This window comes from Cicer arietinum, chromosome 6 (genome assembly GCF_000331145.2).
Source record: "Cicer arietinum cultivar CDC Frontier isolate Library 1 chromosome 6, Cicar.CDCFrontier_v2.0, whole genome shotgun sequence".
Classification (NCBI taxonomy): domain Eukaryota; kingdom Viridiplantae; phylum Streptophyta; class Magnoliopsida; order Fabales; family Fabaceae; genus Cicer; species Cicer arietinum.
In genome coordinates this window covers 58,303,687-58,323,006 of record NC_021165.2, presented here as the reverse complement: position 1 = coordinate 58,323,006, position 19,320 = coordinate 58,303,687, and the positions used below count along the sequence as shown (strand labels likewise).

At 26.8% G+C, this 19,320-nt stretch overlaps 1 protein-coding gene across 1 annotated transcript; it reads left to right on the top strand.

Annotated features, from left to right (window-relative positions):
- Positions 1-6,871: 6,871 nt before the first annotated feature.
- Positions 6,872-11,173, top strand: LOC101514064 (aspartic proteinase 39-like). Its single transcript, XM_004507180.1, has 5 exons — positions 6,872-7,024; positions 8,318-8,446; positions 8,603-8,698; positions 10,072-10,328; positions 11,035-11,173. Exons 1-5 carry the CDS (start codon positions 6,872-6,874, stop codon positions 11,171-11,173), a joined length of 774 nt encoding a protein of 257 aa, XP_004507237.1.
- Positions 11,174-19,320: the final 8,147 nt, after the last annotated feature.

The following is a 19,320-nucleotide window of genomic DNA, read 5'->3' as shown; positions in this document are numbered from 1 at the left end:
ATGGGGAGTGTTGGGGGGAGTTAAATTGGTCATGCAACTTTTGTCAATAGGTTAATTTTTTAATAAATTGAAGAATTGGTAAATAGTGTTTATTATTATTGTCACCATTTTCATCTCTTTTTCTTAATTTGATTTCATATCTAAAAGCTATCATCCATTCATCAATCTGTTTTTTAGTTAATTTCAAGTTTGAAGAACAAATTTACTGATATGATGAGATGCAGAGTGAACGGTGGGGGGTCAATTAGTGTGAGCACTGCATTATTTTCATTTTCATTGTTCTGAATACTTCTGAATATTACTGAATTCTTGTGAATGAAATGATTTTCTTAATAATTCTAAATACTTATGAATATTTATGAATGAATTTTATATATTTCATAGTAATACTTCTTAATATTTATGCATACTTTGAATGAATATTATATATTTCATAGTAATACTTTTGAATACTTATCAATACTTCTGAGTGAGTATTACATATTCCATAATAATATTTCAGAATACTTCTGAATGAATATTACATTACAAATTTTTCTGATATGTAAAGATGTAACCATTATACATAATGTTGTTTATTATTGTTACTCAACATCTTTCATTGTCTCTTTACACATAGTGTTTATCATTATTGTCATCATTTTCATCTTTTTTTCTTAATTTGATTCATATCTAAAAACTATCATCATTCTGTTTTTTAGTTAAATTGAAGTTTGAAGAGCAAACTTACACGAGCTGCAAGTGATATAATGAGCTGCAAAAGGATCAATTAGTGTAAGCACTACTCCATTATTTACATTTACAATGTTCATTTCTTTATTTTATCTTAATTCATTCACATGGAGTAGTATAAATTAGTGTGAGCACTGCATTATTTTGCTTGTTCGTCAATCTGTTTTATTGTTAATTTGATGTTTGAACATCAAACTTACTGATAAGATGAGTTGCAAAGTAAAACGTGAGGGATCAATTAATGTGAGCACTGCATTATTTATATTTTCATTGTTCTGAATACTTCTGAATATTTCTTAATACTTTTGAATGAGAGGATTTTCTGAATACTTCTAAATACTTATGAATGAATATTATATATTTCATAGTAATACTTCTGAATAATTCTGCATACTTTGAATGAATATTATATATTTCATAGTAATACTTCTGAATAAGTATTACATATTCCATAATAATACTTAAGAATACTTCTGAAGGAATATTACATCTGAATGGCAACTCCATGTTTGGGTAGAGCCAATGATCTCTTCCATAAACTCTTTGATTTAAAACTTTAGTTTCTTCTATTCCCACGTTATTCTCACATTCTTTTCTTTTTTTTTTTCTTTCTCTTATGTTGTGTTGTATAGTTAGATAGGGAAATGAATTTTATTTATTTTTAGGGATTTATTCAAAGTTATTTCCTATAACTATTTTGGCTCTTTTTATGCACACAATATAATGTTCACGGAGTTACCATTTTTGTAATTTAATTTCAACATTCAATCTATGTAATATTCATATCTTTAAAATCTATAAGTTACATGTGTTTCTTTAATTATGATGTTGTATATATGGTTGTTGTTTTCTATTAAGTTAATGGTTACTTTGCATTATAGCGCATGTCTAGTACTAGTTACCTCTTGCGCAACATGGAAATTTGCATAAGTTTTAAACTTCATTGTATCACGATTTTAGTTTATTGCAACTTGACTGGCAATATTTGATGGACATTGGGAATTTTTCACTTTCATAACTATGTTTCTTGAAAGAAGCATTGTTATCTCAACACTTAAAATAAAGTAATTCTTTCAACTTTCTATTAATTTTCTCCTTCTCTATTTTAATCCACTCATGTCTTTGCTTGATTGTTCAATTTAACATGGATAGTGTCTAAATGTGTTTCAAAAATGTTTAATATAATAAAGTAAAGCAAATGAATTTTACTTGTTAAGGTCTAATGGACATATACAACTCTATGTGTTACTCTCTGAATTGCATACCTAGCGTTAGAGTAGATAAATAAATTCAACGTTTATATACAAGATAATAAGTTGGTTTAAATTAATTTGATAGGAGTAGGAGTAATTTTTATGTCCAAATTAATATTGCTTAATACATATTTAATTAAATATGATTTTATTGAGTGTATTTGTAATAAATCTAATGTTAATATACAAGATAATAAAAAGGGGGAATATTAACATGTATCCTAAGGGTATTTGATAAGAATTCTACAATTTTTGAGTAGAGAAATTCACAATTTCTAATACAAAATATTTTTATATTTAATATCCTAACATGTAGAAGAGTTAGAGGGTCAATTATTAATCTTTAGATTAAAATGGTATTTGCAAATATAATTCAAGGCTAATTATTGTAAAAAGAAAATATTTAAATACTAATTTTTCAAATGTTTAAATAAAAAGATACGCTTGGAATGAGATAAGAAAACTAGATTACAAAGAAACTTGAATAGATTCATCTTTTCCCAAATTTATTTACATAATTTGAAATTAAACAAATGATAGACTAAACAGAGATAGAACAAACACAATTAAAAACAAAATACATACAACAATCTTTATAGTTATTGAATTAAACCGAATTAATTATTTAATTTTTTTTCGAGTTAATTCCTTTAAATTTTAAATCTTCAAAACATTTCTTTTTTTTTTCTCCTTTAACTCCACCAAAAAAACTCAAATTGTTGTTATAACGAGTATATGTGCATGAAATTTTTAATGTGATAAGTCCAGAAAGTATTCTAGTTAAAAATATATTCTTAATTACTTTTTCAATAAAAAGTATAAATCATAAATTAAAAGTAATTAGAGTTCTTCAAGCTCATCCAATTTAATGTTTCAAGCCCAAAAGTTGGGTAATGGACAGAGATGCCTTTGTCATCCAAATCTATGTTCCAAGGCCCAAAATTGGTATTGGACTGCCTTTGCAATCTATGTTCATATTTCTTTTAAGGCCTAACCAACGGAGTAGAATTTTTAGTTGTTAGACTATTGGCCTAACAATATAAATATATTAATTTGATATTTGATTTTATAAAATATTTTTCAATTTTGTTTTTCTATAATTGACCATTACTAAACGTTATTAACATTGATGATATGTCTCTTAAGAAAAATATTAGAACTCAAAATAGTTCTGACTTTATAGGACATTCTCTAATTAGTCCAAGTATATATGAATATTTAAATTTAGTTTTTAATTTCAAAAAACCTTTCTCAAATCCATAATTATATTAATGTCGGTTACTAAACATGATGGATATATTGTGTCAGTTAAGTGTATTGTTGCCACTCTAGTCATAGTAATACAAAATATTTGAAATTATAAAATAAAGAGAACAATAAGTTCTAATAGGGGAAAAAGAACTAAATGTCTAAATCAATAACACATTAAATTTGAAGATCCAATCAAAATCAATTAAATTAGTTCATTTTTATTCATATTTGGTCTAAACGAATCAAACTAATCAAACTCAACATATGTTGGTTCATGATTTAGTTTCACATCATATAAAAGCGATCATTTGTTATTTAAAATAAACCTTTATATTTTTATTATTATTTCATTTATTTTACATTATATTAATAGAGTTATCTTAAAATATATGTATTAATATATATATATATATATATATATATTATTTACTTCATTGTAACCTATGCATTTTATCTTCTGACATTATATTTTCACATTGAGTAATTTGAAAAAGTAATAATTGCTCTTCATCTCACAAACTCTAATGTGCGTCTCTTCACAAAATCATAGACTTCAGAGTAAAAATATAAGTTTTTTGGGTTCATTTGTACACAATTTAGAATAAAATGAATTTATATATTTTAGTGTGTATGATTGCTTTTTGTAAAAATAAAACTATATATTAAATTAAAACTTGTCCAATCACATTCTTTTGATCCTTGAATCAACGTAGATGAGTTCAATGTACGATTCAATTTTTCTCTCTTTGTGAATTCCAATTCAATTTTGATTACCTTGTCTATTCCTCTTTTTCTTTCACATGTACTCCTCTTCCTTAATTAATTCATATTGGGTTATTAATAATAGTGGGCCTAACAGTAGGTTGTTGTATGCATGGCAGAAGCTCCAAATTCTTGGGCTTCAGGACTGGGCACTGATATGTTGCATTGATCACTACACCATCAATATGCTCAATAAGTGATTGGCTATTTATTAGTTTATTTATCTGTAACTACTTTAACCTTATACGTTATTTACTACTTTTTGTAAAACAAAACCAAATTAACTGTTCTTTATAATAAAAATACACTTCATTCCAATTATAAATATAAATATTTTGAGAGAAACACATTTACAAAATACATATATCAAAAGTCAATGAGAAATAATAAAATCGAAATTTTAATCTGAACAATCAAATCGAATTTTTAAGATATCTTAATAAAAAGTCTAAAGTGAATATGTGTAGTAAGAAAAACATTAAGGTATTAATGAATTTATTTTTTATATAATCAAATAAAGTCAAATAATGAAACTCATTTAATTTTTAAAAAAATTAATAATATTTAAGGATGGTCGTGATTCTTATGTTGGATTTAGTTATTTATATTTTATGGGTAAGCCTATAATCAATAATTAAAATATAAATTATTATATCAATTATTAAATTCTAATTTATAATAATTCATTTAATTATATATAACGAATATTATCATTTGGGTTGTATATATTGTAACATTTTCATTTTAGGGCCATTTTTATCAATTATTTCATACTTATAATGTTTTAGTTAATTACATGTTTATTTAGTGCAGTGTTATTTTTGTATGTTGTCTTGGTGCGGTATTGTTTGAAATTTCTATCTTTATTGTATTCGTTTGGTTCATAGTAACAAATCAACTTCAATCTAGTTCAAATTCAATTAATGATTTCAGCGTCTTTATCGTTACAACTCCAAATTTAGTCATAAGGACGAGTCAAGGCATTAATTATGGTTCAATTGTTTCTATCTTAAGAATTCAAACTTCTTTTGCCTCTAGGAATGACAAAGTCAAAGTGGACATACTCTGAAGATGTGAATGTCAGAATGTTTAATACGATAAGTATTAATTTAATTTTTTTTAAAAATAGCACATTAAGGTAAACATTGTAGTTTGAGTGTATTAGCTTTAAGAATTTAATCTTTAAAGGATAAATAATGTTGTGGGAAGTAACGAGTGAGAAAATTTAAATATTTAAGTATTCCTTATCTTTTAGAGTCTAGAATTGAAGTTGTTGGCTTAAGAATATGATCATTTAAGGTATACAATCTTGAGGTGATTTTTTAGAATGTATGTATTATTTGTGATTGTTATTGTGTATTGTGTATTGTGTATTGATTACACCATGATATGCATGATTTTGTGATGAATATTATTGAGATGGGTCAATGAGAGACATATAGAGGTTGTTTGCTAGGCGGGTTAATCCGAAATTAGGGGTGATTGCATTTTGATTTCAATTTGGAAATTTGATGTAATTAACAATAGGATTTTGCAAAAAGTGAACATTGAGCTTTCACTGAGGGTAGAATAGAGACCAACTCCTAAATTTAGTGTATTGGACTTTTTTAAACTTTGTCATAAGTCTCAACTTAATAGAGTGGCGTTGGCGGTCAAGATATTAATTTATTACCTTATTTTTGGTGAATCTATCATATTTTATTTAATTTCACGAAATTTGTTGTATGATATATATGATTAAAATGTGATACTGTTAAATGCGCAAAACAAATTTTAAAATCATTTTTTTTTTGAGAAACAATTATTTTTTAATTTATTATTTAATTAAGATTTTTTAAATTAAATGTGTCACGTTAGAAAATTAGAAGAGTAAATTACGGATTAGATTTAGAAAAGAAACAAAATAAAGTTTGTAGGAGTGACAAGTGCCACATTATTTAAATTATTAAAAAAAAACTATTCAACAACTTAGCAGAAATTTAGCTATTTAGAGAATCCGATGCGTCTGATTTAGGACCACCATTAAATAAAACAACAATTATAGTAAAACTGTTCTACGAATGTATTCATGATTCACAACTTTCTTTACTCACACAACCTTCCTTAATTTGTTTTTGTTGAAAATTGGTCGAACATGATTGAGAATTGCATTGACCCTTCGCACCGTCCAACTCACGCAACCAGTCAGTCAAATCAGCATACATAAAATTGATATTAAATTATTTAAAAGATTCATTTTCCAATTCAATGTATACTAATTATCTTTTTAGCAATTCCCCTTTTAATGTATACTAACAAACAATCAATCAAAAATTCATTTTTCATCTTGTCGCAAAGTGTAGTATTGACGATATTCATAGCAGAAAATTGCCGTTCTTTAGTATCTGTAGAAATTGGAAGTGTGAGAATAAAAGAAAACACAAGAGGATTGACGTCTTACTTTCTAGATTATACCATTCAATGAGATAAGCTTAACAATAATATATTTTATAATGACAAAAAACACAAATAATTAATTTAATGATAAAAATTATAATTATATAATAAATATGAAATCAACGGTAATTATTCAGTGTAAATGTAAAACTAGTTTACGATTAAAATCCATATTAGTATATTTTCTTATTTATTGCTGGAATTGAACATTATTTTTTATTTGAATGACTATAATTAGATGTGTTGAACATTCTTTTTGTTTTGACTCAAAGTTGTCAAATTATGATGCGATACATGTCAACATCTATTTTTTTTATTTTGTGTGAAAGTGGCCAAATTTGTATAATGACAAAAATAAAATAAAACATAGGTGACTCAATATATTATGATTTCTTCTTCTAAACTACAAAATAAATCAGCATAGGCGGCAAATCCAAATGACTCGACGGCGACTCCGACGGAGAAATAGAAATCATCCTTACATGGGTGAGTATGGTACCGTCGTAGTGTGGTTGTGTAGCCCAACACACCATACGAATACTCACAATCGAGTAATAGAACTTCCACGTGATGGGTTACGGAACACTGAGGTGAGCCACGTTGCATCTCCTACTCCACTCGCACAAGGGAATCTACTTTCACTAAGGTGCATGCTACATTTGTGTCTATCTCTCTTAAACCCTTTTGAAATATGTTTTCTATTTTTAATACACAACAAAATTTCTGATATGTAAAGATGTGAGTCGTTACATATAGTGTTTATTATTGTTACTCGTAATTTTCTTTATCTCTTTACACATAGTGTTTAATATTTTTGTCATCATTTTCATCTTTTCTCTTAATTTGATTTCATATCTCAAAGCTACCGTCAATCTGTTTTGTAGTTATTTAGAAGTTTGAACACCAAACTTACTGATATCATGAGTTGAAAAGTGAAAGGGGAGTGTCAATTAGTGTGAGCACTGCATTATTTACATTTACATTCTTTATATTTTCATTTCTATATTTTAGCTTAATTCATTCACACTGAGTAATATAAATAGCTCCGACATTAATCTTATTAATCATTCACATTATCATTTTCTCTTACTCTACTCTATTATATTTCAATTTTAACTCGTCCAATTCCACCACCACTCTTTTTCTACACTCTAACCTTAAACGAAAATGCATTTCTACATTAACCAATTCTTTTTAGTATGTTGCTTGGTCATCCTTGTTGTGTCCATGATGTGTATCAGTTACCTCCCTTTAAACAAGGATCATACCGCTCCACCATCATGTTGAGATGGAGACGTTGAGAGCTCACGACAGAGCTCGCAACTCAAAAATATTGCTTGGCGTTGTCAATTTTCGTGTCCAAGGTAACTCGTTGGTAATTATCTCACCCATAAACTCCTTCATTTATTACTTTAGTTTCTTCTATTTTCACGTTATTCTCACATTCTTTTCTTTTTCTCTTATGTTGTGTTGTACATTTATTAAATGATGCAAAATATTTGCTATTAGATGTAAGCTCAACTCAGGATTAGCTTAACCAAAGCATGAATGCAGTTGAAGCTGACACAACAACTTAAACTTGAATTATAGGCTAAACTGTTTGTTGCTTTCAACATACCACTTATTCTATTATTTATACAAAAAGAAAGGGAAATGAATGTAGTATAATCATTTTATATAATTATATGTGAAGTTAGATACCAATACATCTGAATGCATAGTTAGATAGGGAAATGATATATTATTTTTTTAGATGTTCACAATAATATTACATGTTCAACTTATCTAAAAAAAGCAGAATTTAATTTCATTTTATATGTATGGGATAAGAGGGAGTGGGATTTCATTAATAATTGATGGCTTTTTTTTTTTGTTTGTTCAAGATGTATACAACAATAGTCAAGCTGAGATCTCCACCAAGGGAATATATTGGTTTGATTAATAAAGGAAGTGACCTTCTCTGGGTTAGTTGCAATCAATGTGATAATTGCCCTCAATCTAATGGACTTGGGGTAAGTATTTTCAATTTTTATCATTTCTTTTTAATTATGCATACTTAATTATTAGTACTACTTACTTATGGTGTGGTGCTTGTTTTATTGCCTTGAGAACCAATATTTTTATTTTAAGCTTAATATTTGTTGTTTGTTGTGTTGTGTACTCTGTAGTTTAAGTTCAATTTCTTTGACAAGGTAAATTCATCCACAGCTGTGTTGATTCATTGCTCGGACTGTCAATGCCCTTTCGGGGTTCAAGGTGCGGATGTTCGATGTTTTCGTCCTATTAAACAGTGCACATACATCTATAGGTATCAAGATAACAGTACTACCTCGGGTGTTTGTGTCAATAACAAAATGCATTTTGACATATGTTCTATAGTTATTTAGAAGTTTGAACATAAAACTTACTGATATCATGAGCTACAAAGTGAAAGGTGAGTGATCAATTAGTGTGAGCATTGCGTTATTTACATTTACATTCTTTATATTTTCATTTCTTTATTTTAGCTTAATTCATTCATACTGAGTAATATAAATAGCTCCAACGTTAATCTTAATTATCATTCACATTATGATTCTCTCTTGCTCTACACTATTATATTTCAATGTTTACTCGTCCAATTCCACCACCATTCTTTTTCTACTCTCTAACCTTAAACGAAAATGCATTTCAACATTAAGCAATTCTTTTTGGCATGCGGCTTGGCCATCCTTGTTGTACCCATGATGTGTACCGGTTACCTCTCTTTAAATCGGGATTGTGCTGCTCAACCATCGTGTTGAGATGGAGACGTTGAGAGCTCATGACAGAGCTCCCAACTCGAAAATATTGCATAGCGCAGTCAATTTCCCTGTCGAAGGCAACTCGATGGTTGGGTACAACCAATTATCTCTCCCGTAAACTCCTTCATTTATTACTTTAGTTTCTTCTATTCCCACATTATTCCTACATTCTTTTCCTTTTCTCTTATGCTATGTTGTACATTTATTAAATGATGCAAAATATTTGCCATTAGCTTAACCGAAACATGAATGCAGTTAAAGGTGACACAAAAACTAAAACTTGAATTACAGGCTAAACTGTTTGTTTTTTCAGCAAATATACATCTTATTTTATTATCTATACAAAAAAGGGAAATGAATGTAGTATAATCATTTTATATAATGCTATGTGAAGTTAGATACCAATATTTCTGAATACATAGTTAGATAGGAAAATAAATTTTATTTATTTATTTTTAGATGTTGAAAATAATATTACATATTCTATTTATCTAAAAAAGCTATATTTTATTTTATTTTATTTGTATGGAATAAGAGGGAGTGAGATTTTATTTATAATTGATGGCTTTTTTTTCTTTTTTTGTTCATGATGTATACAACATTAGTCAAGCTCGGATCTCCACCAAGGGAATGTACTGTGTGCAGATTGATACAGGAAGCGACCTTCTCTAGGTTAGTTGCAATCAATGTGATATTTGTCTTTAATCTAATGGACTTGGGGTTAGGATTTTCAATTTTCATCATTTCTTTTTTTACTATACATACTTAATTATTAGTACTACTTACTTATGTTGTGGTGCTTATTTTTATTTTAAGTTTAATACTTCTTACTTATTGTGTTGTGTATTCTGCAGTTTAAGTTTAATTTCTTTGATACGATGAGTTCATCCACGACCGCGCTGATTCATTGCTCGTACCGTATATGCCCTTTTGAGGTTCAAGGTGCGGATGTTCGATGCTCTCCTCCCATTAAACATTGCAGATACACGTATGAGTATCAATATAATAGTACTATCTCGGGTGTTTATGTTACTGATAAAATGCATTTTGACATGATCCTCAGGCAACCTTCTCCTTCCAATGTAAACTCTTCATCCACTGTGTTTTTTGGGTGAGAAACAATTATGCTTATTTATTTTGGACAATTATAAATTTGTGTATATGTTGGAACATATAAAAATTAAACTTGGATAGGCAGGTCAAGGGAGCCTATGCTAAAAGACTATAGGACTCAATTATAGATAATTTTCAGAATGGGGAGTTAAATTGGTCCTACAAGCTTTGTAGATAGGTTAATTTTTTAATAAATTGGAGAATTGGTAAATAGAAGGTTTTTATATCTTCTCTCTTAATTTTTGCATTCATTCTAATGTTTTTGTTAATACTAATACTTAATATGAATTTTGGCATTGAATTATTTACAAATTAGGAATTTATAAACTGGTAGAGTTTTGGTGAAAGAAATATTTATGTAACTTAGGTATGATATGTAAAGACATTTGAAAATGGTAATAAGTAGTGTGCTTTGAAAGAATTGTTTGTAGGTATTGGGTGATTGTATTTGTAAACACTTTAAGTGTATGAATTAGTAAGATTGGTTTGCGGAGAAAAAGAAAAAAATTAAATTGTAGTATTTCTTTTGGTGGCATGATTTGTTTTGGCAAACATTATGTTGTTATATTTTGAAGATTCAGAGTAAAACTTGTGTTTTATATCTTGCTCTGATACATAAATCAATTTTGACTTTTGAAAAATGATAAATAAATATGGATTTTGTTTTGAAATAAAACTTTATTGAAGTGTTGTTTTGTCAATAGGTGTTGTATCAATCTTGATTGGGGTTTGATTGAGACACCAACAGCATTTGATGGAATCTTTGGGTTTGGCCCTGGTACTCTGAGTTTTGTGTCTCAATTGTCAGCACGTGAAATACTACCGAGTGCTTTTTCTCATTGATTGAAAAGAGATGGCAATGGGGGAGGCATTCTAGCTCTTGGTGCGGTTGTGGAGCCAAGTATTGTCTATACTCCACGTGTTCCATCAAAGTATGTTCTCCTCTGCACTGTTTTTCTCATTTTCTTTTTGTAGTTTGTGGATAATTTTTTTTCCATATATTACACAATATTGATATAAAGAAGCATACAAGATATTTTTTAAAGTAGTTTATAGAATAAAATATGTACAATTATATTATTGTCAATTGACAAAAAATAATTATAAAATTTAACAATTTTGCTTTTGGTAGTGTTACAATATGCTAGGTTGAAAGATAGGAAACAAAATTTGATTGCTTGAAAATTACTTGACATAACACCCCACCGGCGAGTATGTGTAAAACATTTTTAAATCAATCTGGTCTTGGAATTTTTTTAAATTAATTTAATTAAATAATTTTTCAATTAATGTAAAAATTGACATTGCTAATAGTCGGGTTCTTAAAATGTTTCTTATGTTGTTTTTCTTTGTCTTAAAATTGAAAACTTGTTTTAGATTCTATATTTGTGAATGTCAATGTGACCCTGAGCAAAGACAAGAACAATAATCCTAGAGAAAATTGGTCGAGTTTCATCATCAGTTTAGAGTTAGGGATTTTGTCAAAGTTATTTCCTGTAACTATCGTTACTCTTTTTACGCACACAATATAATGTTCGCGGAGTTACCATTTTTGTAATTTAATTTCAAGATTAAATCTATGTAATATTCATATCTTTAAAATCTATAAGTTACATGTGTGTCTTCAATTATGATGTTGTATGTATGGTCGTTGTTTTCTATTAAGTTAATGGATATTTTGCATTATACCGCATGTCTAGTACTAGTTACCTCTTGCGCAGCCTAGTAATTTGAATATGCTTTAAACTTCATTGTATCACGATTTCGGTTTGTTGCAACTTCAGTGGCAATATTCGATGGGCATTGGGAATCTTTCACTTTCATAACTATATTTCTTGTAAGAAGCATTGTTATCTCAACACTTAAATAAAGTAATTATTTTAACTTTCTATTAATTTTCTCTTTGTCTATTTTGATCCACTCATGTTTTTGCTTGATTGTTCAATTTAACATGGATAGTGTCTAAATGTGTTTCAAAAATGTTTAATATAATAAAGTAAAGCAAATGAATTTTACTTGTTAAGATGTAATGGACATATACAACTCTATGTGTTACTCTCCGAAATGCATACCCCGCGTTAGAGTAGATAATTAAATCCAACGTTTATATACCTGATAATAAGTTGGTGCAAATTAATTTGGTAGGAGTAGGAGTAATTTTAATGTCCAGATTAATATTGCTTAATATAAATTTAATTAAATATGATTTTATTGAGTGTATTTGTAATAAATCTAATGTTAATATACAAGATAATAAAAAGGGGAAATATTAACATGTATGTATCGTAAAGGCATTTGATAAGAATTCTACCATTTTTGAGTAGAGAAATTCACAATTTCTAATACAAAATATTTTTATATTTAATATCCTAACATGTAGAGAGTGAGAGGGTCAATTATTAACTTTTGGATTAAAATGGTATTTGCAAATATAATTCAATGCTAATTCTTGTAAAAAGAAAATAATTAAATATTAAATTTTTCAAATGTTTAAATAAAAAGATACACTTGGAATGATATAAGAAAATTAGATTACAAAGAAACTTGAATAGATTCATCTTTTCCCAAATTTATTGACATAATTTGAAATTAAACAAATAATAGACTAAACAAAGATAGAACAAACACAATTAAAAGCAAAATACATACAACAATCTTTTTAGTTATTGAATTGAATCAAATTAATCATTTAATTATTTTTTGAGTTAAATCCTTTAAATTTTAAATCTTCAAAATGTTAATTTTTTTTTTTGATTCTGTTTAACTCCATTAAAAAAAAACTCAAATTGTTGTTATAACGAGTATATGTGCATGAAATTTTTAATGTGATAAGTCGAGAAAGTATTTTAGTTTAAAATATATTCTTAATTACTTTTTCAATAAAAGGTATAAATCATAAATTAAAAGTAATTAGAGTTCTTCAAGCTCGTCCAAATTAATTTTTCAAGCTCGTCCAAATCTATGTTCCAAGGCCCAAAATTGGTATTGGACACAACAATGCCTTTGCAATCGCTAGCCTTCCGGCCTAATGTTCATATTTCCTCTAAGAATATAAATATATTAATTTAATATTTGATTTTATAAAATATTTTTCAATTTTGTTTCTCTGTAAGTGAACGTTACAAAACATTATTAGCATTGATGATATGTCGGTTAAGAAAAATATTAGAACTCAAAATGATCCTGATTTTATAGGACATTCTCAAATTAGTCCATGTATTGATGAATATTTAAATTTAGTTTTTAATTTCAAAAAATGTTTCTCAAATCTATAATTATATTAATTTTGGTTACTAAACATGATGGATAGTATTGTGTCAGTTAAGTGTATTGTTGCCAACTCTAGTCATAGTAATACAAAACATTTGAAATTATAAAATAAAGAGAACAATAAGTTTTAATAGGGGAGAAAGAACTAAGTGTCTAAATCAATGACACATTGAATTTGAAGATCCAATCAAAATCAATTAAATTAGTTCACTTTTATTCATATTTGATCTAAAGAAATCAAACCAATCAAACTCAACATTTGTTTGTTCATGATTCAGTTTCACATTATATAAAAGCAATAACTTATTATCTAGAATAAACTATTATATTTTTATTATTATTTCTTTTATTTCACATTATATTAATAGAGTTATCTTAAAATATGTGTATTCATATATCTATACATCTATATATATATATATATATATTAGTGCGTCTTTTCACAAAATCATAGACCTTTTAGTGGAAATATAAATTTTTTGGTTTAAATGAAGACACAATCCGAAATAAAATGAATTTATATATTTTAGTGTGTATAATTGATTTTTGTAAAAATAAAACTATATATTAAATTAAAACTTGTCCAATTACATTCTTTTGAACCTTGAATCAACGAGTGCATGAGTTCAATGTACGATTTAAATTTTCTCTCTTTGTGAATTCCAATTCAATTGTCTATTCCTCTTTTTCTTTCACATGTACTCCTCTTCCTTAATTGATTCATATTGGGTTATTAATAATAGTGGGCCTAACAGTAGGTTGTTGGATGCATGGCAGAAGCTCGAAATTCTTGGGCTTCAGGACTGGGCACTGATATGTTGCATTGATCACTACACCATCAATATGCTCAATAAGTGATTGGCTATTTACTAGTTTATTTATCTGTAACTACTTTAACCTTATACGTTATTTACTTCTTTTTGTAAAACAAAATCAAATTAACTAATTTTTTTTTAATAAAAATACGCTTCATTCAAATTATAAATATAAATATTTTGAGAGAAACACATTTACAAAATACATAAATATATTGAAAGTCAATGAGAAATGATTAAACCAAAATTTTAATCTGAACAATCAAATTAATTTCTTTTATATATAACTAATGGTCGAGAATAATTGTTGGTGTTCTCTTAATCAACTATAGGTGGTCACTGACATGATTAATCCAATCATGTTTTGTCAAATAATATGTAAAGTTGAAGGTGGAATTATGTGATAGCCTCCATCCCTTAATCAAAATACGATATCGACAAAATCAGTCATTTTTTTATAAAAATATTGTATTAAGACAAGAAAACAAATAATGTCATTCAACATTGATGAACAAACCACCATCACATTCACACGATGAAACCATAGATAAGCACACTGAAATAACTAAATATACGTAAAAAAATCATTTATTTAAATAAAATAAAAGAATAAATTAACTCTTAAGGAGTGAGTTTTTTCTGATCGACATATCGAGGAGGCACTGCCAAATTAACATTTTGGCTTAATTACAGTTTTAATCTCCCTATTTTGGCTGAATCACGAAAGTAGCCCCCCATTTTATTTCTCCTTAGTTTTGGTTCCTCAAACTTAATTTTGGTCCAAAACTTGATAAAATTTCATTTTTTTTGCATTTATTTAAGTCACACCGCGCCTCAATATCTCATTTGCAACAATTATACCTCAAACATATGATCATAAATAGTGTAGTACGACTTTAAAAAATAAAATTTCATTAAATTTAGGACCAAAATTCTGTTTGGAGACCAAAACTGAGGAGAAACAAAATGGATGAACTACTTTCGCGATTCAGCTAAAGTAGGAGACCAAAACTGTAATTAAGCCTAATATTTTTTTTAAGAAGATATCTTAATAAATTAGTATGAAAAACAATAAATTAGTAATGGATTTATTTTTTACATAATCAAATAAAGGCAAGTGATGAAACACAATTAATTTTTTAAAAATTAATAAAGTTGCTTAGTCAATGAGAGGTGTTTCATTTTATTTGTGAAACATGTATCATATAGGGGTTGTTTGCTACGTGGGTTAAAGCAATATACTAATTATAGAGACCAACTCCCAAATTTATGTCTTGATTAACTGGTGGATTTTTTTAAGTTTTGGCATAAGTTTCAACTTAATACAGTGGTGTTGACTGTCAAGATATTAATTTATTTTTTAAAAAAAAATTTGACTCATATAATATTTTCGAAAAATATTTGCAAGGTCATTTGTGAATCTATCATATTTTATTTAATTTCACGAAGTTTTGTTGAATGATATATAATTAAAATGTGATATTGTTAATTTCGCAAAACGAATTTTAAAATCCTTTTATTTATGAGAAACAATTATTTTTTAATTTATTAATAAATTAAGATTTTTAAGATTAAATGTGTCACATGGTACAATTAGAAAATCAATCACATAGACTTAGAAAATAAAAATAAAAAACTTTGGAGGAGTGACAACTGTCACATTAATTAAATTATTAAAAAAATATTAAAAACTATTCAACAGTTTAGCCTCGGTTGAAATAAGAAGAATATGATGCGTCAGATTCAGGACAACCATTGAATATTTTTGAAAATAAAACAATTTATCACGTGGTGATTAGAACTTTCCCAATTCACATGAACTTAAAAAAAAAACTATTAGGGATAGACTTGTTGACGTTGTTCAACTTCAAAGTAAAATGTAAAATTGTGACCTCAAGTATACTTTAGAGGAAACTTTTATTAATGAATTTGACTGAATGCAAGTACTTAAATTTTATATAAAATAAATATTTATGTTAAATAAATTGAAAAATGAATAATTATCAATTGTGACAGTTGTAAAAACTAAATTATATAAATTTATAGGATACTTGTGGTTTAATATATATTAATCGGAGATGAATTTGGACTAAACATGACACATATTTTAATAAATATATTAATTAATATAAATATTGTGGTGTATGTCATTGTAGTTTTGAGATATCAAGTATATTTTATGATTAGATTTATTTTTATGAGTTGAATTGTGATTGTTGGGTTATGTTTGATATTTGAGTGTAATATGTGAAGATGACATGTTATATCTGCATCTTTTTTGTTACACGAATTAAGTTAATCAAATGACATATATCATGTAGATTGTATCATATAAATTTAACTTAATCAAATGACATCCATCATATAGATCAGTATGTTTAGATTCGCACTGCATAATGTAGATTGATATGTGTTTATAGATTAAAATTTATTTTACTAATTTTTTAATTATTAAAATTGTATTTTTTATTAGACTCAGTTTTTAAGATTTGAACAAGGTCTCTCAAATCTTATGAACTAAATACACAAATTTTTGTTGACCAAATTATTATCCAGATGTCTATTATAAAAATACCAAAGGGAATAATTTATACAAAAATTAAAAAAATAATTACTATAATTATAAAATAAAATAAAATTTTCAACCTAAATTCCAACTAAATTTTAATTATAAAAATGTAAACCAAATTTTTAATTATAGAAAAAAAATTCAAAATAACTAAAATCATATTGCAAAATAATTAAAATAGACTCAAATTTTTGATTGAAAAGAAGAGAGAATGTATATGATCTTGACCTACATAGTGAAAAAATATCATTATGAATTCATGGTCTTCAACTTTGAAAAAGAGAGTAGAAAACGAAGAGGAAGAATAAGAGAAGGAAAAAAAAAAGACTTAGATTTGGAAGAGAAAGAAAAGTATATCTCATTTAAATGTGATAAAAAATATAGAGGAAAAAAAGGGAAGATAATGTGAGAATAGATACATGCTAAAGTGAAATTTGATTTTTCAAATTTCAAAATAAATCTTAGTAATTTTGAACGGTAGAAATATTGACTAAATTGTCTCAAAATTTTATGATCTATCAAAACTTCAAGGGTGAATTTATATTTTCACGAGTTAGATTGATATTAGATAGACAAATGTTATCGAGTGTTTTAAAGTTATATTCTGCCTAATCATTATTATAAATAAATAAAAATATTTCAAATCTTGGTCTCCAACAAAAGATAAATACTTTTAAACTATTTAATAATGGTTTTTAATATATTATTCATTTTATTCAAAAACATTTAATATAGATGGTTGATTGTTTGACATTAAAATAAAAACAATTTAGTAAATTTAAATTATATTTTATATAAAATTTAAAAGTTTAATTGCATCTAACTAAATTTCTTAATAACCATAAAATAATTGTTTTGCTTATAATAGAGACTCGATGGAGAAAAAATTATTCATAAACATAATCAACCTTTCAAATTACTTGTTGTATTTATTAATTTTTTTCAAATACATTTTTTTTATTAATATTACTAACTTCTCTTAAAAAACACTCAAACATATATATATATATATATATTAAGAATATCAATACATAAAACTCATATTAAATTAGTTAAAAATTCATTTTTCATCTTGTTAAAAAGTGTAGTGTTGAATTGGATGTGTGAGAATAAAAGTTACCACACAAAACACAAGAGGATAGACGTCTTATTTTCTAGATTTTACCATTTAATGAGATAGGCTTAACAATAATATATTTTACATCGACAAAAAACAAAAATAATTAATTTAATTAATATTTAATGATAAAAATCATAATTATATAATAAATATGAAATCAATGGTTATTAATTAGTGTAAGTGCAAAACTAATTTACGATTAAAATCCATATTAGTATATTTTATTTATTTATTGGAGGAGTTGAACTTTTTTTTTTATTTGAATGACTATAATTAGATGCGTTGAACATTCTTTTTATTTTTTGACTCAAAATTGTCAAGTTATGATGCAATATATGTCAACATCTATTCTTTATATTTTTTGTGTGAAAGTAGCCCAACTTGTATAATAACAAAAATAAATAAATAAACATGAGTGACTCGAAATGTTATGATTTCTTCTATTAAATTACAAAATAAACCAACATAGACGACGAACCCAAAGGACTCAGCGGCGACTCTGGCGGAGAAATAGAAATGTCCTTGCAAGGGTGAGTACGGTACAGTCGTAGTGTGGTTATGTATTCCAACACACCGTGCGAATACTCACAATCGAGTAATGGAACTTCCTCACGATAGGTCACATAACACTGAGGTGAGCGACTTTGCATCTCTCACTCCACTCGCACAAGGGAATTTACTTTCACTGAGGTGCATGCTACATTTGTGTCTATCACTCTTAAACCCCTTTTGAAATGTGTTTTCTGTTTTTAATACACAACAAATTTTCGGATATGTAAAGATGTGAGCCATTACACATAATGTTTATTATTGTTACTCAGAATCTTTATTTATCTCTTTACACATAGTGTTTATTATTATTGTCATCATTTTCATCTTTTTTTCTTAATTTGATTTCTTATCTAAAATCTATCATCAATTCATCAATCTGTTTTATAGTTAATTTGAAGTTTGAACACCCAACTTACTAATATGATGAGCTGCAAAGTGAAAGTTGAGGGATCAATTAGTGTGAGCACTACATTATTTACATTTTCATTGTTCATTTCTTTATTTTAGCTTAATTCATTCAGACTGAGTAGTATAAAATAGCTCAAACGTTAATCTTAATAATCATTCACATTATCATTCTCTCTTGATCTACTGTATTACATTTCTATTTTTACTCCAATTCCACCACCACCGCTCTTTTTCTACTCTCTAACCTTAAACGAAA

Coding starts and splice junctions, on each gene's coding strand:
- LOC101514064 (XM_004507180.1), top strand. CDS start 6,872: ATGACTCGACGGCGACTCCGACGGAGAAATAGAAATCATCCTTACATG. Junction 7,025..8,317: donor ATGGGTTACGGAACACTGAG/GTGAGCCACGTT, acceptor TGTTTGTTCAAG/ATGTATACAACAATAGTCAA. Junction 10,329..11,034: donor TCATCCACTGTGTTTTTTGG/GTGAGAAACAAT, acceptor TTTTGTCAATAG/GTGTTGTATCAATCTTGATT.